This window comes from Epinephelus moara, chromosome 12 (assembly GCF_006386435.1).
Source record: "Epinephelus moara isolate mb chromosome 12, YSFRI_EMoa_1.0, whole genome shotgun sequence".
NCBI classification, from domain to species: domain Eukaryota; kingdom Metazoa; phylum Chordata; class Actinopteri; order Perciformes; family Serranidae; genus Epinephelus; species Epinephelus moara.
The window spans coordinates 20,448,862-20,474,258 of NC_065517.1; the positions used below are offsets into that span (position 1 = coordinate 20,448,862).

Consider the following 25,397-nt stretch of genomic DNA (forward strand, 5'->3'; position numbering starts at 1 on the left):
ATATGCCCATTCAAAGTTTGCAATTTCAATCGGTTGCTATAGCGCCCTCCTTTGGCCAATTGATGTAATATTGTTTCATTCGCATCCTCCCATGACCCTCTACCACTGTGCCAAATTTCACATGGATTGACCAAGTCAGTCAGGAGAAAAACGTGGAACAGACGTCATTATATAGTAAGATAAGATCATTTGTTAGGTTAGAGGAAAACTCCACTAGCCGCTATAGGCTAATTCAGTGGTTTTCAAATGGTGTGCCGTGATGCCAGTCCAGGTGTACCATGGAATTTTGTGATAACCACACATTATTATGGCAATAATCAACTTAGGCTATGCAAAATTTTAATTGACTGTATCAGTATGTTGTGTGCTGCCATTTCCCAATAAAGAGGCATACTCTCACTAAAAAATGTAATTCAATTGAATTTAATTGAAAAAAAAAAAAACCCTTTATGGTGAACCTATTTGTCACTGTTTGCGCATGGGAATTATGAGTGACCTACCACCGTAAGAAAACAGAAAAAAAAAACACTGTCAGTACTTGTATCACTAAAGTCTTGTGTTTTCTCATATTCATTGTCTTATGTTGTGATAAGGGTGATAACACAGGTTACAGAAGCTAATGTGCACAGATGTAAACAAAGGTGTACCTTGGGCATAAAAAGTTTGAAAACCACTGGGTTAATTTATACATTTTAGAAGTGCCTAAGCTAATAATGGTAACAAGCAAAAAACAATAGCTTTGTCTACGAACCTTGACAGTTATTACTGAGCCTAATTTTATACTTTTGTTAAATGATCTTGTTTATCTGTGTTTTATGGCTGTTAAGAGAAATTTGCATTCAGGGCTTTAAGCCAGATAGTCCTGAAGTTTTAGGAAACAGATCAGCGTTTGGGTGAAAAAGGAAAAGGGATTCTTCCAGGAAGGTTTACACTTAACTGGCTACAATTACTTTCATTAGTTATGTGCTGTCTTTATTGTTTCTGGCCAAAAGCAAAAACGAAAGAGGCAGCAGCTTCTTCTGTAACATATTGTGTGCAATGGGCAATATTGTCTCATATCGATCACAGGCCCCTAAATTGAAATGAATTTAATCTAAATAGTTTCATGGCAGACTTTGGCCCAATCCCAATACCCCCCCTTGTCAACTACCCCTTAGCCCTTGGCCCTACCCCTAGCCTTTGCCCACAACCCCTTGGCCCTCGAAATGAAGCAACGAGGGGTAGGGGTTGAAATCTTTCGGTTGAGTTCATCCTACCTATTGCGTTTGCTGTATTCATCATGCTACGTTTGATAAACGACAGACGGCAGGGGACTTCTGCTAGCTAGCTACCCAGCTAACATTACGAGGCAGCATAGTTATACTAGCTGGCGTGTTATCGTAATGTGAAAAATTTGACAATTTTGCAGAACAGGACAGATGACAGATGCCAGATAGTGCGAGCTAGCTAGCTAGCTAACAAGCAGCCTGACGACGGTAACGTTAGCTATGTATGAACTTTTTTCCCTGTCTCTTGCTCGGTGGCAGCCATGGCGACGTCTACCCCTCGCTGGCAAGTCAGCATCTGAAATCTCTCGCTCCGAAGGGCTAGTTTCATACCCACTAGTCCTCATTATGCCCCCTACCCCTACACGCGATAAGGAATTGGGACACCCCTACCCCTCGCGGGAATGCACAAAAGTAGGGGTAGAGCCGGGGGGGGGGGGGGGGGTATTGGGACAGGCCCTTTGTGATACAGGCTAATATTGTATCATATATCTATATAATCTATATAATATCATATCGAGATTAAACTAGTGATGCACACCCGTAGTAGCAAATATAGTAACATACAAGTAAACAGCACTGCTTTATCTAGTAAAGCTGCTTCACCACCACATACTCAAAACAGATTAAAAAGCTCGTATCCATCTTTATCATCAGCATGTGTTATGGGTCTGGTATGGATGTATGAATGAATGTCTGAGCCTGCCTGTTTGCACATGTGTGCATACAGTGTTAACATGCTAATTTTTTGCTCATGGCAGTGACCAGAATGGCAATACGTCCACGGTGAAGGTCATGGAAGTGGTGTGCGCTGAATTACACTGCTGCACTGTGACTCATTTCCCACATTCCAGTGAAGAAGGAGGAGTTGATTTCCATAAGCCTTGGCCTTGGCTCCACAGCCATACATCAAGCCATTAATCAAAAAAAAAAAATCTTACAGGACCAATGCAGAGTGAGGCAGTGTCCTCTAGGTGTACAGCCAGCACCTGAAAGAGTTTGTGCAGAGGCATCATGGGAGAGTGAGAGCACTGAATGCTTTAATCAAAATAAATGCCAATATCAGTCAAGTTGATGGGATGTTTGGAACAGTATACAACACATGGAGCATAAATACTGGTAGCACCTGCAGATGCATCAAGGTGAAAGCTCCGATCAAAGGGGCAGCTGCCAGGCTTTAGAGGCATCATCGTTTCAGGCCTTAAATTCATATAGAAACTTAATTTGTGTGATGTTATATTGACTTATTATCAGCTGACAAAGGGAATCCAATAAGTGCAAGCAGATTAAAAAAATCTGTTTTTTTTCTCATTCCCCATATCTTGTAGTTAGTGTTCATACAGACTTGATTTGATTTTGGTGGACAAAGGTCAAGGTCACTGTAACATGGTTCGTCTTATTCTTGCGAACTGCTCATGCTGTTCATGTACTGCTTATAGATTGACAATTGACTACAAGGTGACACTATTTCCAATTGAGTTGATTAGGCAAAGGTGCTTTATAGCCAATTCCAAGCCGAAACTCAGGACATAGCCTGGTTGGATCCAGGTTAGCCATGCAGCACAAGTTGCCATGGCAATCTAGCCAGGTTAACAAAGAGCCGCAGTGGAACAGAAAACCCTGGCTATAGCTGTGTCTCAGTTTAGGGGCTGCAGCCTTCGAAGGCTGCATTTGGAGACTGATTGCGTCACATCGGCGCAACCAAGGCCGTCCCATTTCGAAGGCTCCTTTCAAATGCGGCCGAAAAATGCAGCCTTCTTTCCCAGAATTTGGAGGTTGCAACAACCGGTGATGCAACCAGGAAAGCTTCCGCAAACCAGACCATCCCATTTCGGAGACCATTCGGTTTGGTGATGTGGTCTTCAAAGGACATGGCCGACATAGACCGCAAAGGCCGCGTCCTTCAAAGGCTGCAGCCCCTGAATTGAGACACAGCCTATCTTGTGTTGTGGTACCCCTCTGGATGTTGACACAACTTTTTATTAGGGAACTATTTTTGAACTATAACAGGATATCTTGATTTGACGTTCATACAACGGTTTTCAGTGTCTCAGTGTTTGCTGGGATTCCCTGTTTGTCAGTGGTGTCTGTGGCCTGATGACGTCAATCCAACCTTTCAAAATGAAATGATGTGATGTGATTCTTTGGCATAGGCACTATTTGTGATTTTTTTTCTTAAATTTGTCGCTTCAGTCTCAAGGAACTTCCTACTTTTTCTTGCAAATTAATACCTTTACATCCTCAGAGAATATCTGAGCATTTTTCTCTTAAAGTTATGATTTGTTCCCCATAAAATTTCCACTTAAATCTCTGAAAATATCAAAGGTTTTGTCTTGTAAATGTATGGCTTTAATTTAGAAAATTCATAGTATTTCTTGGACTGTTACCCCCCCTTTCCCCAGCTCTGTATTATTCTCATTTTAGTGCTACCACTTTTCCAGCTGTGACCTATGACAGAGTAGGAGGGCCATTGTAAGTTTTAAAAATAATATTTCCCGTAATTGTTGATGGATCTATTTCTTCTGTAAGTAGTACCTAAATGATTGGCACTATCAGTTGCTGCCAAAGTCTCATGATTCATAACTGAGTCTTATTGTCTTGTCTTATTGTCTTATCTTCCTCCCTTATGACAAAGGTCATGATAACTCTTTAGTCATCATCTCTGTTGTAGAGATTGGGGAACATGGACTTCTCCAAGAAGAACATTGATCAAATCAAAGAGCAGAAACTTTCTACAGCTTTGAAAAAACTTTAATTAAGGAGAAATTATCTCAAACACTTGACTTTGAAACCAACCCATCGTAAAAACAGAAAGGGGTCATCTGTACCCTTTGACCTCCAGACAGTAGGCCTGGTATCAACGTTGGATTATTCATTTTAAGTGCAACCAGACGTCATATTTTGAGCTTGTAAAATAATCCTGCATCTTTTAACATACACCCGACTCAGGCAGTAGTATTTTTTGTGGCTGTGTCTCAGCAAATGAGTGCTCATAAAAATTCAAACCATCTCTAGTGAAAACAGGAACAGGAGACAAAACCCCAAAGCGCACACACACACACACACACACACACACACACACACACACACACACACACACACACACACACTGTCAACCATCCTCTGAGTCAAAGCCCATCTCCCATATGCTTCATTAATCCAAACTCACCATTACATAACTGTACTAAATGCTCACAGGAGTGGAAGGGTACAACTACCCTCCCTGTATCTTGTGTGTGTGTGTGTGTGTGTGTGTGTGTGTCCGTGTGCATCTGCCTGTGCGTGCTGTCTTGTGTGTGTGAGCACAAGTAAGAGACAGTGTGACAGAGAAAGAAAATCTGGTTACATGAATGGTTGTAGAGCTGCTCAGTTTGTAATCCTTTTGTATCTGCTTGCATTTGTGGGCTGCATGTGTGAGTGTGTGTGTGTATGTGTATGAGACAGCCACTTTCTCCTTTAAGGATCATTTTGTGTGTCCATATTTACTGTATGTTGTGTATGTATATGTGTTGTGTGTAAGTCCCAGTTGTTGCTGTGCAGACAGACAGGTTTGGACATCAGTTGTGAGTCTGCTCCTCCGTGGTGAAGAAACACTCACTGGCTTTGTGCTTGAAATCTTTGAGAAACTACAGCACTCCTTTTGACACATACACACACACACACACACACGTTCATACACAACATTTTTGCTTTTGCATATGTTCAGAATCCATTAACAAAGACTCTCTGCGCATTTAAATGTGTCACATGCCATCCACTTGAGAACGCACACACACACAGACATAGCTCGTAACCTGACAAACGCTACATGAGCTGAAGTGCTGATACATGACCTGTGTTTGTATTTACGCGTGTTTCTATCTACTCGTGCTTTGCTCTGCGAGCCGTGGTGTCCGCACTGCTTATATGGAGAACCACTGCAGCAGCTCTGGCAGTGACAAGATTAAGACCTACTCCATACCTTCTACTCTCAAAGCCACCATGCAGCGCTGCCAACAAGACCCAGCTAACAAACTAACACAGCCCACAGTGGCACATGAAATGCATCAGTGAACAGAGCCATTCTGGCTCCGGCTCCGGGGACATTGTGTACATACTGTCGGCAGCCGCTTGCAACGTGGGAATTTCAAAGAACATATGGCAGCTTGTCGCTGGGAAACAGCCTGTGACAGAATCTAAACAAGCTAAGAGCTATACCTAGAAAAGCCATTAACTGTTTGTTATCTGCCGCCCACAGAGACGCACACATGTCCAGACACGCACGTCACACACAAACGCTGACTAATGTGGTTGGCATGTGATCGTGACAGGCTAGCGATGCTCAAACTGGGTCATTGACAAAGAAAGGCTTCAGTGGAGAGACAGGTGTGATTGTGTGTTTGGATGTTGGGTCAAGGGAAGAGAAGCGAGGGGGCGGGGGGGCTGATGGGAGATGACTACCTCACTGCATCAGTGGAGCCAGTAGCTGCACTGGGACATCAGCAGCAGCAATAAAGCTCCCAACTGTCCAATTATTTACAGCTCCACACTCTGTAGCTCAGCTGAGGTCAGAAACACCTTGGCTAAGTCTGAGGATCTCTGATCATGATCAGTCATACAAGCTGTGATCACCACAAAGTGGGGCACAAAGCAGTGGTACAGTGATAGTTGACTAGGTGGGGGTATTGCCGGGTAGATGGGTAGATTTCAAGCAGGAAGTGGGTATTCTCCCCTATATACTCCAGTGGCTTTTTGGCTGAGAGGTGAGTACACTGTAAACAAGCAGAAAAACAGGTGGCTATACCCTCCACTACACCACTGGCGCAGAGCACAGTGTAGAACAAAGGAGTGGCACAGGATTGGCTCAACAGTATGGGCCAGGTTGCCAGAAAGCACTGGGACATTTGAAAGATAAAACCAGAAAGGTAGCACCATATATTTCCACTCAGCACAAGCTAGAAACTGGCTACTGTCCTCCTGAAAAGTGGCCAGTGGTCAATATGGGTTTAAAGTTTAAATTGGTGGTTTAAATGCCACAATCATTGTTAGCTGCTGTTAGCTGCTGAATGAGATGCTATAGCTGTGCAGTGGCTCTCGCTCCCTGGTTTGGAGGGTTTGTGTGCTACTGATTTAGCTGATAATGAAAGTCCGTTGGCTGTATGTATGTTACTGTGCTACTGGCTTAGCTCCTACAGAGAGTCTGTCACTTCACAGCGGTTTTGATCCTTATTTCAGCTTCTTCAGCAAACATGCCTTCAATGTCTCAGAGCAAAGAATACTGCTTATTTTTTCAAAATTTTAAAACCTAATTTTATTTACTTGCCAATTTTTTAATCATTCAAATTTGGCTGGGTGGTCCATGACACATTTTTTTCTGTGGTGTGACAAACTCATTACACATATTTATTTTTGCTTTACCCGGACTTAAAGCGCAACCTGGTCTCACTTCCAGCTCATCAAATACCAACAAAGCAAAGCAGCCTTTAGTGGTGGTATGAGACGCATTAGGCAGCAGCATTTTTTGATGCTTTTTGAGAAACTGCCATAGTATAAAAAGAGAGAAAGTCCGCACAGGGAGGTCAGGAGGAGAGGTGGATGGGTTAAACAAACTTGGGACTTTCACCTGGGAGACTGCTGCTCATTTCCCGTTTGAAACCAAAAGTCAATCAAGTTATTTTAATAACAACGTAGTACACTAGTATGTGTGGTGTATTAGGCTAGTAACGTATTATGTTAGTAACAAACATACCAACTTTATCAACAGCCATGATGTTATTTTTCTAAACTGAACCACCTGCTAACCTAAACAAGATTTTTACCAAAGTTCTAAGTTTATTTTGAAGAGAAGAAAGACTGTGTTCATTTAATGAGTAGAAACTGTGTATTTTCTGTGAAGCAGAAGTTTATTTTGAAAAGTATATTCACGCATCTTCCCTGGTCATCCAAAACTGATGCTGGAGGGGTACCTAGAGCGTCACACTCTGACGTGTAGGGCCACTGACCAAGACCACAGATGTAACTGAAAGAACTCTGATCGTACTTTTAAAGAGTGAAATTCTAGTGGTATGCTAAACCCAAAGTGCTGTTGCTGCAATGCTTAGCATCATTGTTCGCTCCACAGGAAACAATGATTCAAACATGCACACGCTGTGCACGCCTAGGTCAGAACTGCAAAAAACAATATTAGCTGTTGTATGTTGTTGAATTTCAAGCTATTGCTAATGTATTCATTTGGCAATATAAACGTAACCAGCAGCAGCAAAGACAAAGGATGAAATCACAAACACCTGCAGACTGAGGAGTCCAGGAATCAAAACTTAAACACAAGATTGTCAATAAGATATAGTGGTGTAATGCATAATGACACAGTGTAGTCAAAGGACTTTCAGTGACACCTCAGCAGGTTTAAGCCTCACATAAGCTGCGGCTTGAATCCAGGAATTCAACACTTTCCTATAACTCTCTGTGCTGTCTCACAATGTGCTGCTCAGCTCTCCACATCTCGACTGATTGTTTTTGCATACAGCACAACTGCATATTCAAATATCTACATTTACAACAGACTTTAAAAAAACATTGTTGCCGGGGTTCAGTCGGCTCTCCGGCGCTGACCTCTCATCTCTCCACGAACACCGAGCGCAGAGAGAGATCTCCTCTGGCTGCTTCCTCTGTCTCATGACCCGCCTATGCGCCCTCCCTCCCTCCTCCACTAACATCCCATCCCTCTGTTCCCATGGCAACCCCCTCATCTTTTCCCACAGCACCTGCCTGCTGTCCGGGAGACACATGGAGACGTGACACTGACAGATGAGGTGAAAGAGAGAGAGAAACAGGAGACAGTGACAGAGAGAGAAAGAGAGCTGACGCCATTCTGCATTTTAAAAACCTGCAGGAGAAATCGGTGAAAACATAAAAGGATACTTGGACATTTCATATGACAATTTTTGCTTTTTTTTTGCATCAAGAATTGTGTCACTTGAACAGAAGACAAGTTAGCACTCCTCGTTGTAACCAACTGGCACCATCAGCCCCAAACGAACCTGAGAGCCGTCAACATGTGGTGCATTATGGGCTACAGACCGAGTGCTAACAGTGACAGCAACAACATTTTGGGGAGAAAGAGGAACACACAAGTAGACAAAATGTTAAAGTATCCCATTAAAGCGGGGACAGACAAAGCAGACTGAGGGTATTTAGTTTTAAAAAATAATTGCAATGTGTTGAATTAAACCTGGGGAATAATTCTTTAAGCATCCAAGCGTGAGAACCACAACCTGCTGTCTCCAGAAACACACAAGTACACACACGCACACTCACACACTCGAACAACAGGGTTGTTACATAAAAAACACATTGAAACAGACACAAAACGAACAGGTTGCAAAGTTGACACACTGAAAGAGAACACTGGTCAAGACTGTTGCGTGTGTGTGTGAGATGTGAAGTGCTGCAAAAATGAACTGTTACTTTTATTTTAGATAACCTGAACTGAAATTAAGATGTAAACACAAATAAATAAATAAAATAAAACACTTTAGCTACACAAAATGCGATAAAAAAAGTCAAGCTGGGGGGGAAAAAAGAAAAGCAGTGCAATCTTTCTTTCGTTGAAATAACCAGCCCCTCCAGGATGTTGTCATCGCAACAGCTGATGCTGTTAATTCTGTGCAACCTTGCATTTTTGTTCAATCGCCGCAACTTTTCCGCAAATTTGACCAATCATCTTAGGTTCTTGTATGTCTCACCAATCATAGCAGTGCCCCACATGACGTCACAAAACTTACTTCCTTTTTTTCTGGTTGATGAGCAACACCAACGTCTTGCATTAATCATCAAGGCCTGAGAGGCAGTTCCCTAAGGTCCTGCACAAAAGCGGTATTACGACATCAAATGACAAACACACTTAGAAAATGGCTAAAACCCATGACCAGACAAGCAATTCACCATGACAGAGGCTGCACCATCCAGATCTAAAAGACGTGCTGAAAGAATCAAGATGTGTTTGATTTAACGTGCATGGTTAGTGGTAACATTCGTGTGGTTTAACTCACAAACTCAGAGCTGTGTGGTTTTATTCTCAATGGAACGAGTTCTATTTGATTTATAAAAGTCTCTGTCAGCACTACAGAAAGGCTAGAATCACTAAATCAATTGACGACTTTCTGCTATAGGGGAAAAAAGATGCTCTGGCTTGTTTTTGTTTCTTTAAGCCAATCAGAGTCGTCTTGGGCAGCACTACGCCCAGGACGCAGTAACGGTGCTCTGGTAAAATAGTGTCTGGGATGTTTTGGTTGAACGTTGAAGGTGCTGACACACCAAACCGACATCAAAGAACTAGCGGTGATGAAAGCCAACTGTTGCGTCGTCTATGTAACCTCACGTCGCCCTTTGTCAGCTGCATTTGAACACACTACAAAGACTACATCCGATGGCCAAGTAGAACGTACGTTCTGCACCTGCGTGAGAGAGAGCGGAGTGACAGAGTGGTACATCCTGTCAGCCGAGGGGTTTCCTATCTGCAGCTGAGCTCTGCAGCACCTCCACGGACTTAAACCTGAATAACAAACCAGGGCTCGGTGCTCCGGGTGGATCCAAACGGAGAGCCAGGGCTAGCTGGGAGGCTAGCGGTGGCTAACTGGCTGTGCTTCCCTCCAGTCATGCTGCGGCTAACACTCCCAGCTAGCTCTGGTTTGTTATTCAGGTTAAAGTGGGAAGAAGCAGCGGGTCTGTCGGGCAGCCTGAGGGGGAAGCACCGGTTAGCCCCGGTTTCACTACAGGCAGATTCACTCGCTACAGGGGCGAGGTAATAACACCTGAACAGTCAATCAGAGTGATCTCTTTCACCAACAAGCTCCCCTGCCGATTCAACATGCTCAATCGGCCGAAAAGCCACTGATGCCAACGCAGAAGTGCCGACGGTGCGGGACAAGCCGCAAAAACTAGAGACTTTGACCGACGGCCGACCATCAGCTTGGTGTGTCAGGGCCTTTACACTGAGTGAGACAGAGTCTGAGCTTGTTGTTTTTGCGTTGTAGATCTTTACAAAAATGGACTAAAAGAACAAAGCAGGCGTGCCTTATTGCACGATTCAAATCTTCAAAACATGCTATTTTCAGTGTTTAAGTTCTGAGCTCAGAGGTTGTTATTGTTGTTTCCTGTAGTGAAGGGGATTTGAAAACGATAACACACAGAAAGCAAAAAGAAAGGAGGATACAGGCCGACATCAGCGGCTCAATGACATGCTAATAGCCACAGTCTCCATCTGATGAGTCAGGCTACATTTTTAATAATTCACACACAAAATTATTTCTGCTATTTTCACTTGCTCCCAGAATTTCATTACAAAAAAATATCTACAAACACTGTAACATGCATTGCAACTTCTTCGAAAAGCTGCCTTGAAATCAGGTATTTTAGCTCGCAACAATCCCAAAAAAAGCCTGCGAAAATCCTGGAGGGACTGAATAACTGAAATGAAATAGTGAAACACAATGAGAAGTATTTGTCTTTTTGAGTATGACAGACTAAAAACCATACATGTAAATGACAAACTGTATAGCTACAATAACCATGGCCTGTGGAGGTAAACGCAGTTGAGCTGTGGCAGACAACCAGTGGGGCTTGTGTGTGTATGAACATATGCAGTGTGTGAGTTGTTGGAGGTGTGTGTTCTTGCACTCCTGTCCCGGTGAAAACCTGTTTTAGTTTTATAGCACAGACTTTTGCTGAGGACTTTCCAAAGGGCAGGTTTTGATTCAGGATTTCTGTTTAAGGTTACATTTAAAATCAGGATCAGATTTAGGGTTAGTTTGAGGATTAAATCCGTACATTACAATAGGGTTCGGTCTGTGTGAAAATTTTTAACCAGTTTGATGTTAAGCCAATTACATGAACGGACCAGTATACTGAATTTTACCAGTAGGCATTGCACTTGATTCAGCAGCTGCTCTTGAGAGGAACATAACACCATGTGCTGACAGCAAACAAGTGTTCGACTACAGCGACGCATAGCTTTACATCGCAGCTCCTCACATCAAATCCCTGAAATACGTACTTCTGTCACATCATGTAGACAAACCACACACCTATCAGCTATGCGCTGGAATGAATAGAAACGGACCATACGACAAAAGTTCAGCTAAAAACGGCTCAGTGCATCACTTGTGGCCATTTAGGACTCTTTCACTGTCTTCAAATCCAAAATGTTGCCATATTGGTGCTGCTTCAGTTTTCTTGAGAACCTAAGGGTGCTTTCCCACCTGCCCTGTTTGGTTCGGTTTAATTGAACTCAAGTTTGTTTGCCCCCTCAGTGTTGTTCGTTTGGGCAGGTGTGAACACAGCAATCACACTCAGGTGTGCACCAAAACAACCGGACCGAGACCTTCTTGAGGCGGTGTTCTCAGTCCGGTTACAAACGAACTCTGGTGCGGTTTGTTTGTGGTGAGAACGTGTTCCGACCTGGATCTGAACCAACTGCAGTCACATGACACATTGTTTGGGTTAAACATGAGCATGTTACAGTCCTGGAGGATTATTAATGTGCACCTCCTCCTGTACTGCCTTAATATGCACATTCAGCACATCCAATGCATCAAAACATTGTTTTCTAGTTGGAGCCGCGCCTCGTTTTCAAACTGTATGGTTTGACTAAAATGAACAATGACAGCAATATAGTCCACGATGAGCAGCGCTAAAATCAACCTGCGTAGTTGTCCCTCCATTGTGACATTAGAAAGTGTCACATTTATCTTGCAAGTGTACTCTTCTTCAACGTTTGGTTTACTTCCTGGATTTTTCCTGCATGGAAATTCTGACCAATCAAGAGCAGCTTTCTCGCACAAGGCATTTGATCTGGTCCGCTTGTAAATGCTGCCGTGAGAACACGGGGATTAGGAAATTAATACTATCAACGTAAAGTCCTCACATGATAAATTTGTGTTTGTAAGTGTGTACAGTGTGCGTGTGAGTGTGTTCACTGTACATGTACTCACTTTGGGTGTGGGACAGGAAGCGGTCGAAAGGCGGGACGTGGCCTGGGCGCGAGGCGACTCCGAGGGCGTGGTGCTGAGAGAGGCTGTATCCCTGGGCAACACCTGCACACCCCGCGAGATAATGGAGTCTGGGATCTGAGATCACACACACACACACACAAACGTACGCAGACACACGTGCATGTAAACACCACGCACCATAAACACAGGCAGCACGCATACACACACTAATATTCCAGATCATACATATACTACACACAATGTCCACACGCTACAGACCTGAACACAGAAACTAGACGAGAGGACAGATATTCCAACACCTCCGATGTCAGACTGAAACATCCACACTCACTGACAGGGTTGATGCAGATGAATGACCTCAGAAATGAAACATGGTAGTGATGACAAATAATGAGATATCGGGGGGCGGAGTCTTACCAACTTCCTTCTGTGACTGGACAATGAAGTGGGATGTTACCCTGACAACAGAGCCATAAAGCAGGGTCCAGGCTGCAGACAGGGCAGGATAGGATGATGGGTATGGAGAGATACTTGATGTTACATGTGACTGCACACAATACACACACACACACACACACACACACACACACACTCTGATATATGAAGAGACACACAGTCATGATATATGATACACAGAGATATATGACAAACTCATGTTGAGGAAGAGATTCACTCTTTTTCAACTCAAGACTTTATAATCATAACGCAGCTCACTTTTTAATAACAGGAAGTTCAGTTCACGTTCAGTACATCCATGATATGTACCAGCCTTTGGCCTACATATATATCATTTTAATATTGTTATGAAATTCATATAAAAGCTTATAACTGACCCCGACCAAGTAGCGTGTGGCTGCGCGTATCAGGTCTGCTTCTATTGTGGGCATGACAGGTGGCGGAGGAGACACAGACGGTAAAAATTTAATCACCTAGGCTACTAGTATTTAAATAATTACACTGTTGTGGGTTTATTTATTCTTTTTTAATGACGTTTTAATAATAAACGATATAAACAAGCTTTGGTTTGTCAGTGTTTAAAAAAGGAAACTTTTCAGATAGAGCCGGGTACGACTGCGGTGTTCATCCTTCGGTCAGCCTGGAGCCAGTCCCACAGACAGAGGCAACTGCCAGTTGTTATAGAGAGAGCGCATGTCTATATGGCCACTATACATTTTTAAGATGATGAACATGTGGCTGTAAATACTTAGATGTCTGTCAGAATATTGTCTAATAACAACTGTCCATTAGCCAGTTTTACTGCTGCACCACAAGTCCACGCTGACTCAAACCTGACGTCAGACCTGACATGAGATTTGATCGTAACCTCTGCTCATGTCCACATTGGTAAATGCCAAGCTATGCATGGAAATGCCCAGTTTTCTGACGTACGTTCAGCTCAGAAATGAGGGCCACTGGGTGTATCCTTGCCCTAGGTAAACCCGTAATCCACTATGCACCAGGCACACTGTATATTTAATGGAGGATTTGGGTGCTCCTGGTCAACTTGTAAAGAGGGGCAATACTGTATCACATGACCACGTATTTACCACATATTTACATTTGGCTGGAGGAAGATGAATAAAATTGTAGGTGCTGCATTCACAGTTGCCCCTTTTTTGCCAGTTGGCACAAACAGTTTATCTATTGTCCACTGACTCATGACCAGTCTTTCCACAAAATCTTGGGCAAGTCCATAAATCCATTTGGAAGTTATGCTTCTTTTTACAACAGGCTCCCATTGCCAGCCCTCCCTTTCAGCCAATTGGTATGAACACACATCTTTACGCACACTTGACCTCCATGCTAAATTTCAGCCTCCTAAGGCGACTGAGCTGCGACCTACAGAGCTGCTGGTCACACCTAAAAGCCACCTCAAAGTCCAAATAAGGCAAGGCATAAACCTCATTATTTGTTCTTGTGGCAGGCTGCTGTTAATGACAGGGCTAGATAAATGAAAGTTACCAATAATTTCACTGTATCCTTAAGCTGGTACACTGTGACTGAGAGAGGGAAAGTGAGGGACAGAAAACAACAAGGCTTGGGGAGGTGGCAGTGTTTGCCTCTGCCTCCCCAGCATTGAGAAAGATGTGCTCAACATGAAGCGATGAGTTGCATCCCTATGGACTGCCACGCACACTAGACACAATAAGGGACGCAGCCCATTCTGCCGAACCTGCCATGCACAAGACGACAGACTATCAAAATACTGTAAGTAAGAGAAGAAGGAGAAGTGGTGTGAGAGAACACTCCAATCCTCAGCTTGTTGTTTCATATCAACAAATATTTTAGAATATATACAAAATAATAGATTTATATAACTTATTTTTACAGTAGGGAACTGGGTTTTTAATCAGGCACAGGCCCAAAACTGCTGCTGTGTTTAGGTCTTGGATCAGGCTTGGATTGGACAGAAACTGTGCAGGTTCATGGAAGGTCGAGCCTGATTTTTTAGGCCTGCTAAGATCCCTAGCTACATGTAGCAGTGTAGGCTACATTATGTAAACACCTGCAGTAACGTGCCTGGAGCAGATGACCATATAAAGACATCCGTCATGAGCTGACGTTGGCTTGTATTGAAAGTAGAAACAAATATTGAAATGGAGCATTTAGAACGGTCTAAAGTTTTTCGCTCGCAGAGATTACTTTTACATACGTTTACATCGTTATTTGAAACTCTGTCCATGTTTAATGTGAACCTCTGACTCTGTAACATTATATATGACAGAAAATAAGGAAAAGCATAATAGGTCCCCTGTAAAAGATTGATGAGAAGCACTACTGGATTCGATCTCTGTGAACTCATTTGTTAAAGAGTTGCAGGACAATGGCTACTGAGCAAATCCAGCACCAAAGAAATAAAAATGTTTGACCGTGTACTTCCTGTTTTTGAAAAAGTGATCCATCATAGTTTTGAAGGTGTAAATGATTGTCCAGTTGGGCCACAATTCAGCCTAGCAGAGACATTATATTGAGGTATTGGTTGAAAAACAGTAAATCTATCACTTCAAGGTGCTACCTGTAGCATTTTAAAACATCAGCGTGTCATGTTCAGAGTAATTGTGTACCTTTGGTATGACACAGCATCATGACAGCCTTTTTAGCAGCCTGGATCAGCAGGAATTATGCTCGAATGCTACAACTTTGAACTTCTTCAAAGACTGATGGCGTATCTCAGAACAGTACACTCTGTAAATCACGCATCTATATTTGATCAAATTTCAGTGTTATCAAACACCCAATCTACCACTGATCAAAATGATTTCTCTGAGCATCTCGTATGTTAACTTACTTGTTTACTTGTGAAAATGAAAGACAATGAATTAGGCTCTGATCACACAGAAAGAGTTTTGCAGGTTTCAAAACCCGAGGCGCACTGCACTGCCTTGTTTTTTCCGTGTCATCAATCTACTGTGAATTTATCAATTTAATTTATTTTTCAGGAATAAGTAGCTTGTTACTAAAATGTTGAGGCAGAGGGTACTTGCTGTAGCTCTAGTTAAGGGTGAGAGGCTGTCCGTTAATAGTTTGTTGGACACAGGGAAACAGAGATCTGTGTGGGTACATGAGACCCTAAAAAAGAGAGTGGATCATGGGGAGTACCACCAGTTGGTCCAGGAGCTTCTCCTCCATGATGCCCGTTTCCAGGCATATTTTAGGATGACTCGGGGGTCTATTGTCGGGTCGTATAGCTCTGGGTATCCAGCAACTGCTACCGCCAGTTTCTCCTCCTTTGTTTACCAACTGTAAACTTGTTGTCATGACAACCACAGATGGCCCGCCTCTCAAATCATCCAATTGGACAATGGGGAAAAAAAGAGATGACGTGGGCTATTTTCTGCTCTGAGTTTAAGTTTTTTCAACTCAAGGATTTCAGAGCACTTCAGCAAAAACGCCAGGGGCCTAACGCGAGGCGTGTCGCAACACAAAAACAGCAAGCAAAAAGATTCATTCTCATTAAAAACATTTACAAAAAGCCGCCTCCAGCTGCTAAAACGCTTTCTGTGTGATCAGGGCCTTACATAGTATTAAAACCTTTGAGTTGAAGATGGTGTATTTCCCTTCGAACAGATTCATATCTGAACTAATGTAAACTAATCTCACTGGTCAACACGACTGAAACTGCGCACAATGGATCCTTCAGATTGACTGTTGCCTGTCAAAGATGTTGGTTGTCTGCTCTCTAGCCTCCATTTGTCTCCTTTGCCTTTACTAAATAAACTAACTTCCTGTTTGTATATTCCAATGTAGATGCTGTAAGTCGTCTTTGTTCCTAGTAATTACACTCTTGTCTTCAGATTCAATGGTTAATGACTCACTGATGTTCAAACGCTACAGCACCTTTTACACATGCTTTCCTGAATGACGTGTGAACATGTATAGATGACCGTTTGAAATGGATGGCGTCAGATAAAAACTGCAACAACAACAACAACAACAACAGCAAACCCTCCCCCTCTCCTCTCCTCCATCCCAATACCTTGGCTGCGATGGATGCGGCGGTGATGTGGGAGGAGGAGCTGTCCTCGGTGGACGCCACACCGCTGTCCTTCTTCTCCTCGTCCTCCTCCTCGCACTGCACACCTTTGTCCTCCGTCTGGCGGTGGGGCGAACTGTTGGGGGGCGGCGAGAGGGGCGGCGGAGGTGACGGCAGGTCCTCCAGCTCGTCCGCCGCCTCCTTTACCTTCACCACTGCGTCCCGCAGGAGGTCGATGGCGTGCGGCAGCGCCGGCAGGATGAACTGGAAGCATTCCTAGAGGGAGAGTGTAAGGACAGGAAGATGATCAGTGACAGGGATTTGGATGACCTGGGGCCGTTTTCACAAAACTTCTTAGCACTAAAACTTGCTCCTAGTGACAAAATTCTAAGACTGTGACGTTTTCTTAGAATTTCCCCTTAAAGTTAAGACTAAGTCCTTCTAAGATAAAAGTTATTTACAAAGCATCTTAGACCTTAAAAAAGCTCCTAAGGTAAAAAAAGGTGGAAAGACAAAGAGGTCAAAGACATATTCTCCAAACACTGGATGACACTGAGTTAATGAAATGCTACAGATTAGATCATGCAGGAATAATACTTGGGGCACATGTTAAATATAGCACAATGTGTATTTCCACAGTTTTGATCAGTACAACAACTGCTTCATGTTATACTACTTACTCTGACTTTCTGAGGGTCTGTTTTTTTTAAAGATTATTTTTACGGCTGTTTGGGCCTTTATTAGAGGGGACGAGGTGCAACAAAGGGCCACAAGTTGGGGCACCTGCTCTACCAGGTGAGCTACCGGGTGCCCCTGAGGGTCTATTGTTTTCTCTCACTAATTATTTTACATCTCTTCAACTTTGCCATTTTGTTTTTGTGATCGAAGTTAAACTGCAGTCAATGAAATTCAACACTTCCACCAATTGCTTCACATTTGAAGCCTGTGATGGAAAATTCTGGTATTTGACCATATTTAACCTATAGTATGTTCAGCATGTGTTGTATAAGTTTACTTGTTTTGATGAAACTGAACTTCTCACCTAATGATATCTGTTGCTCATTTAACCCCTACTGTGATAGCAGCGTTAGTGTCCTTGTGAGCCTCAAGAGATGTTGTGTCTTAGGGATGCTTACTGCAGAAACCACCTGAGCGCCGTATATTTTGACTATTGACATGCATGTGGTTTTGGGAACTATAAAGATAGCATGGCTGAAGAACATGTAGGCACTCACTCACTGACTGACTGTTCATGCAGTTGTATGTGTGTGACTCCATTCATGAATGCTTATTAAAACTCAAGAAAGACAGCCGACATGTGAAGACTTTTTCTGTTTATTAAATAGTTGTTTTGCCACCACAGGCCTCACAACCCTTCCCAAACATACTATGCCTTATTAATCAAATGTTTTCAGCTATCTTGACTTCATTGGGATATCAAGGATGGCTGAAAACATTTGGTACTAGAGAGATCCAGTGTGTGGCGTGTTTTAATTTTAATGGACTTGCACTGAAACTCACACTGGTCTGCAATGGTCATGTTTCAAGCCTAACAGAGAGGGGAGGGATTACAGCCTTTGAGCTCCTGGAAACAACAGTGATTGAGTCTTTTTGATTGACTCTGTTTAGTGTCCTATATGTCAAAAAAACAGATATTATGGTGAGGAACTCATTTACCGCATGAATGCAACACAAGGCTGCGGAGGTAACTGGGACCTCTGCTACCTATCAGTGACATGCCTGTGGAAAAAAGTAACACCTGTACACTTACTCCATGCCACACAAGTTTAATAAAAATGTCCAATCCTACCTGGATCTTCATCAAGGCAAAATGACCTTTTGACCTTTCCTCATTTACACTGTATTTGATAGCCTTCAAACTACGTGATGTGCGTAAAATTAACAGTGACATTTCTGTAACATCATATTGAGCTTACATAGCCTTCCTACATACAAGTGGGACACTGAACCAATGTATTAAAATGAACTTAAACTTGATGACTGGTGATGCATTTAAGAGAAGTTTAGCTGTCGAATGTGCATGTACTATAAGGGAGTGTCACGCAGAAACTGACGCCATGTTTGCAGACAGTATCCCAACTTAAAAGGTTCCAACTGTTGACTACATTTACATGTACCAACTCGAAGGAACTGATACTGTGAAATAAATCGGTCTGCCCATCACTATACAACATCTGTGCAAAAAAAAAAAAGAGGAACTAGAAATAATTAGTGAGTAAAAACATTTGGTTCAAGAGAAAAAGAGTAAGAGGAACATATTGCTGAGTGTAACATTACTACTGATAAAATTAGGGCTGTGGGAATGTAGATTACCCTGCATTTATCCAGGCTACAAGTTAACACGTAGGAGGTGTTGAGTTTACATTAACAGGAAACAGCATCCACAGCAAAATAAAATGGAAGGAGATGTGGAAATATGATTAATTACACCTCAGTACAGAGGAAAATTAGATATAAAGGTGTTTCTCTGACACACAGTAAGTGTTGCTGGCTCCCTCTGCAGTTCAGGTACACCACTATACCCAGGAATACTGTTATCTGCTCAGCTCTGTGTAACAAATAGAGTGTGTGACCCTGTTTGAGGCAGCAGAATCTCAAGCAGAGTTCCTCCTCAACCTCTGCAGATCACAGCGCCTCCTTCTGGCTACATTTATACTACCTTCTGCTCATCCCTCCCTCCCTCCATCTCTGTTTCTCTCTCCGGTGTCTCTCTGTGTGTCAGTGTGCCTGTGGGCTCCTCGGCTATGCTAAATGCTCCATTCTCCTCACTCCCAAGACAAGAGCTAATCTGTGAAATTATTTATCTTCCTGTGTATTTTAAGCATTGAGAAGATACATTATTAATCGCCCCCACGCTTTACAGTATCTACGCCGGCTTTCGTTGCAACCTCTCCACTTCACATCCAGTTCTGTGTGTGCATATCAGCGGCTGGATTAAATATGACAGCGTTAACCTTGATTTGACTGAATTTGAAATCTCGCAGATCCACACGAGGATGCGTGCATGAATGGAGTAGCCTCCTCCACCACTGTGCATGGAGAAATAGAAGAAGTAGAGCAGAGGGACTCCTCAGATGGGGAGATGAAAGAGACTGAACGGGTTAATCTCAGCAGTTGACCACAAGCCCGCCAGCCCTGATGCGTAGCTGCAAGCTAACCTTTCCACCCTGTACCCCGCCTTCACTCACACATACACATCCCAAACCCCTCAGCACACAGTAGGCTGTTTATGCCTCTTGCTGGTGCGTTTGAAGCCCACATCTGAGCGTTTTTGGAAGATGTGGAAAGGAAAGCCGGGCGCGTTGGGCTGAAGTGAGGAAGGATTGGGCAAAAGAAGGCGCGAGGATGGTGTCAAGAGCCTGGAGACATTCCTCCTTTCCCGTTCATCGCTTTCATTGCGTGCCGGGAATTTTTTTTTTTAGGTACGTCAGGAGTGTTTTTTTTTTTTTCCTCCTCTGTTCTTATTCTCTGTTTTGTCCTGGAGGAGAGTAACTGTCAAGAACACTAAAGAGCAGAATCCCTGGATATACTGCCAGCGGATGAGACACACAAGCGAGAGAGAGGAGGATGGAGGAAGAGGGGAAGGCACTGCTGTTCTGAGATGAGGGGGGGGGGGGGGGGGGGGGGGGGTTGCAGGAGATGACGAGAGACGATGACAGACAGAGAGAAAGAGAGGAAGATGGTGAGAGAGACAGGGAGGATGAGATCTCGAGAGATTAAGAGAGACAGAGTTGGAGAGAGACGAAGATTCGGTGAGAGAGCAAAAAGAAACTGCAACAAAAGACAGTGAGACAGACATAAAAAGTGAAGAAGAAAGAAAGAGAAACAAGAGAAAAACAGAAACAGGGACAGTAGAGAATAAGAGATGGAGGGTGAGAGAAAGAAAAGAAATATCCAGTATCTTGACAGGCTGCTCGCATTCACCGTTTGTACCTATAAAAAGTAACTAAGCACTGTAATTCGAACATAACCCATGTAATCATGAGCCAGGAGGCTGTGATGTTGTGACCTACAGTATGTACTACAGGCTGTCCTCCCTCATATGGAGGGAGCAAAGGAAGAAGTCAGGTGACATAGTTTAAAGAGTGTAGGCAGTTCAGGTGGTAGAGTGGTCAAACACACACAGGATTTTGACCCAGGAGACTGGTGTTTGTGTCCCATGTGAAACCAAAAGTCAACGCTTAGTTATCTTAAGTTACGTACATCAGACTCAGAATCAGAGTGCCTTTTATTGTCATTGTATCGTTATTAAAACAACGAAATTAAAAGTGCTACTCGTGTAAGATGCTGACAGTTAAAACCACATCCTCCAAACATTCAACCATTACATTCTCACACTAATAAATACGACAATAAATAAGTGTAGCAGATAAAAAAAACTACACACAATACAACTGTGAACATTGCACATAAAGTGTAGTAATTACACCCATAAAAAGGATCATCCATACATCACATTGTTACACTAAGTACATAACGTGACAGTTCCTCACCATGATTCTTTACCTAAACCTAACCCAAATGTAAACCACCAATTTGTAAGATATCATTTGTACCATTGCATCAGGATACATTGATATTTAAAGGGACAGTTCACCCCAAAATTAAAAATACATATTTTTCCTCTCACCTGTAGTACTATTTATCAGTCTAGACTGTTTTGGTGTGAGTTGCCATAGAGATGTCTGCCTTCTCTCCAATATAATGGAACTAGATGGCACTCAGCTTGTGGTGCTCAAAGCGCTAAAAAATACATTTGAAAAACTCAACAGCAATGTCTCTTTCCAGAAATCATCATATGGTTACTCAAGATAATCCACAGACCTTGTTGTGAGTAGTTTCATGTAGGAACTATTTTCTTGTTATTGTTATGTAATATGCAACACAAATTTGGGTTTTTATGGTTGGCTTTAATGTTTTGCAAGAAAGCCAAATTAAAAATGGTTTAAAGGTTTGCTCTACTGATTTTTCCTCTGATACCAACTCAGATTGGGCTCAAGGTTTCAAATCTCATAATGCTACTTGCAGCATTGCTGGTTACTGTTTGTAAACACACTCACCAGGGAAAGTAAAGGCCAACCCCAAATTCACTCTCGTTTGACGTTTCGCTTCACTATATCTGTGTTTTTTCAGCACTGTCTCTCTTTGATGCATGCTGCGTACGGTCCAGCACCTGGTCGCTACCATTTTTCAAAAGGGAACACCACTTAAATTAATAATCCCAATATGTTATATCCATGGCCTAGGAAAGTTCAGTCAATATTTGTGAACATGAGCTACTCTCTCTGAAAGCTAGCAACAAGAGAAGAAAGTCTCAAAGTTGTGATGTCATCAAGGCAGATGGCAGTCACCACCAAACTTCTAGAGCAATGACTGAGAGGGATAACTTCAGTATGAGTGTATACTTTTTCAGAAAATTCTGTATAGTATATCTTTAACAGGCGGCACGGTGGTGTGGTGGTTAACACTGTCGCCTCACAACAAGAGGGTTGCCGGTTCGATCCCGGGTGTGGGAGCCCTTCTGTGCGGAGTTTGCATGTTCTCCCCGTGTCTGCNCAGTCACCACCAAACTTCTAGAGCAATGACTGAGAGGGATAATTTCAGTATGAGTGTATACTTTTTCAGAAAATTCTGTATAGTATATCTTTAACAGGAAGACTGTGTTATAAAGTTGGAGACCAGACATTAAATGTAGCATTAACCAGACCCGGAAAGTTTGACAAAATATGCGACTGATGTAGGATCCACTGTTCACAGACTTTAAAGGTAAACTGGTATTTTTCAACCTGGACCCATTTTCCCATGTGAAAGTATTTGTTTTTGCCACTGACAAGCTCTGATTGTTGCAATAAGTGTCTACCAACACTGCAGAAAGGACCCCACAGAGAAATAGATCATTTCTTTACCTTTCGCTTCATCTGGATCTGTTTGTTATTGTCTTCCTGCAACAATTCAACTCGCGAGACTTTAGAACAAGACTCCTCCTTGAGCGAGACTTGGTTACACACAATAACAAACGGACCGGATCAAGCAAAAGATAAAGAAATTATTTCTCTGTGGGGAAACAATCTGAGCCTGCACTTTCAGTGGACGTTCACTGACAGCGCGCTATTGCCCCAAACGATTACACTGTAGCCCGTTTCCTGGCTGCAGCCCTCTCGTTCAATACCAGATCAATTTCAAAAGTTGTTCTTCCCATTAGTCACTTAGAGACAAACCATGGGAAAATAGGGTCCAGGCTGAAAAATACCTAAGTTTCCCTTTAACCCACGACGCAAAGAATCAGAATATTTCATTCTATGCTGCTTCAATCTGACCATTTATATTTAAACTGTCTCTTGTAGGTTACAAAACTTAATATAAGTGTTTTATATTTTACTTTTCTAATTATACAAAGATTCTTCTTTTCATGAAAGCATTCACACAGACATAGAACACTACAAACTTCCACTCAGTCATGATGTTCTCAGATCAGTTAGGCAGGTTTGTTTGGAGATTTTCCAGAGCACCATCTCATGTCCTCACCACCATCATATATAAAAACTAAAACTGAGATCTCATCACAATACGGACAAAACGCAATCAACCAGAGCATATATCTTGTACCAAAAGTACACAGAGCTGTGACTGAGCTGTTCCCTATCTGAGCAGCGTATGATATATAGAGTGTGTTTTATCTGTAGGGTAACTGAGGCCAAAGAGACAAAACGAGCAGCCAAAAGAAGCACGGCTGACACTGACATAAGGCCCTTCGTCTGGCTGGCTCAGCTGGACTTCCCCGTTATCTTTATGACAGGAGATCATCGTAATAAAAGCCTGCGACGGGCGGCTTGTGCCGTTAACTTTAACTGGGGGTTGATGAGGGAGACACTAATATGGCAGCAGATGGGGGAGAGGTGGCGTAATTGATTAAAAGAAATACTAAAATCGATCAGGAGAAGCAGGCGCGTAACGAGACAGAGACAGATGCGTGGGTCAGCACAGCAGAGAGGGAGACAGATGGAGGGGGACATGGAGATAGCAGTGGGCGGACACACACACACACACACATACACACACACACACACACACACACACACATACGCCTAAAGGTTTACATTACCCTACACAAACATGCTCCCATGTAAGAGAACAAACACAAGCGTACACATGCACTCTGCATCTGTACCTTTGTACACAGAGAAATACATCAAAACACAGAAATGTATAAATGTAGAATGAAACAACAAACACAAAGAAGAGATCTATCCCGTGTGCACAGATATCAATAAATCATTCAAATGAATGCACACTAAGTCACACACCTTTAAATCCATACACACTGTACTCATGCTGCCTACACACACACACACAATAATGACGGCATGTAAATTTGTTCACGCATCACAAGCTATGTGAAGGTAAGTCTAAAGTGAAGTTGACCTTCACATAAGGATAGGGTGACCAGACGTCCCGAAAAATTCGGGACAGTCCCGAAATCTAAGCAGTTGTCCCGAATCCCAAATCCTGCCCTAATTGTCCTGAAAATTACACTAGAGCAGAGTCTGGAGTAGTTATCGCCTGATAAAACATAAATTAAACATTAAACTGATCATGGTGGTTGAGTCGTCCTGCAGCTCCCACCGGCTGCACATTGGCCGCGGCAGTTCCTACTTGAATTATGGGTGTTGTAGTTTTTAAATTGTGTACAGCAGTGGCAATGAGGTAGATGAAGAGAGTGCAAGTTGCAGCTGCGAGGACAGGGAAAGCGCAGGCAGCCACGAGAAGGAGTGATTTGCACGTTGCAGTGCAGCCTCTTGTTCTAACTGTTCGAATCTGTTCTACAAACTTGTTCTACAAACTGATACGCCTGTAACGAATGCACCAGGCGTCTTTTATTATCCTAGCTTTAATTTTGTATTGAGTTTAAAGGACAAGTGCACTTACATTGATCACTTCCATAAAATAAAACGAGAAATTGGAAAAGAGGAAAAGATTGAAAAAAAATGTTAAAAGTGAATATTCCAAGCTTCTGCTTTTCTTAATAATTGTCTCTGAGTCTGAGACAAAGCCTGACAAAGCACTGTGAAACAGAAATGCAGATGTACAGAAACACCATTCTTGTAGCTCCAATAAATTTAGGATTTGAGGTTTATTTTAATAAGATTTAATGTTTCTGTTACACAGGTTGGTCGCAGTGCTGAAGGACCGACCTGGGAGCCACTCTCCTGCCAACGAACGGTCAGTTTAACGTTTGTGGGGGTTAGCACGAGCTCACACAGCAGCAGCAGCAGCAGCAGCTACTGTAACATCCAACATTGAGCTGATAAATGGTACCAACAAACTCACACCGACACTGACGTTAAACCCCTTAATTACAGTTAATGTTAGCCATGGGACGCTAACAGTTAGCGGAGTCACTGTGTGTGGATGTGGGTGGACTCTCACCAACTGTCCTGAGAGAGAAAGAGCGGGGCTGCATGCAGCTCTACAATGAAAAAAGATTTAACCCATTTTTAAATAAGTAAATAAAAATAAAAATTTGAAAATCTGGCGGTCAATATCGATATTGTGGTGGCCCCAACAAATACATCAATGCATGTGATGCACCAGGATTCAAATGTATTTCTAATTTATTGAATTTTCTATTAAAAAAAAGGAAATGAA

General features: G+C 42.7%; 1 protein-coding gene across 1 annotated transcript in view; it reads right to left on the reverse strand.

The window, feature by feature from the left end:
• The window catches only part of gphnb (gephyrin b), a 147,804-nt gene that overhangs the window by 46,882 nt on the left and 75,525 nt on the right, over positions 1–25,397 (reverse strand). The window contains exons 7-8 of the mRNA XM_050059038.1: positions 16,734–17,006; positions 12,236–12,370 (exon numbers count right to left, since the gene is read on the reverse strand). Coding sequence (XP_049914995.1) covers positions 12,236–12,370; positions 16,734–17,006 — 408 coding nt within the window. The remainder of the gene's footprint in view (positions 1–12,235; positions 12,371–16,733; positions 17,007–25,397) is intronic.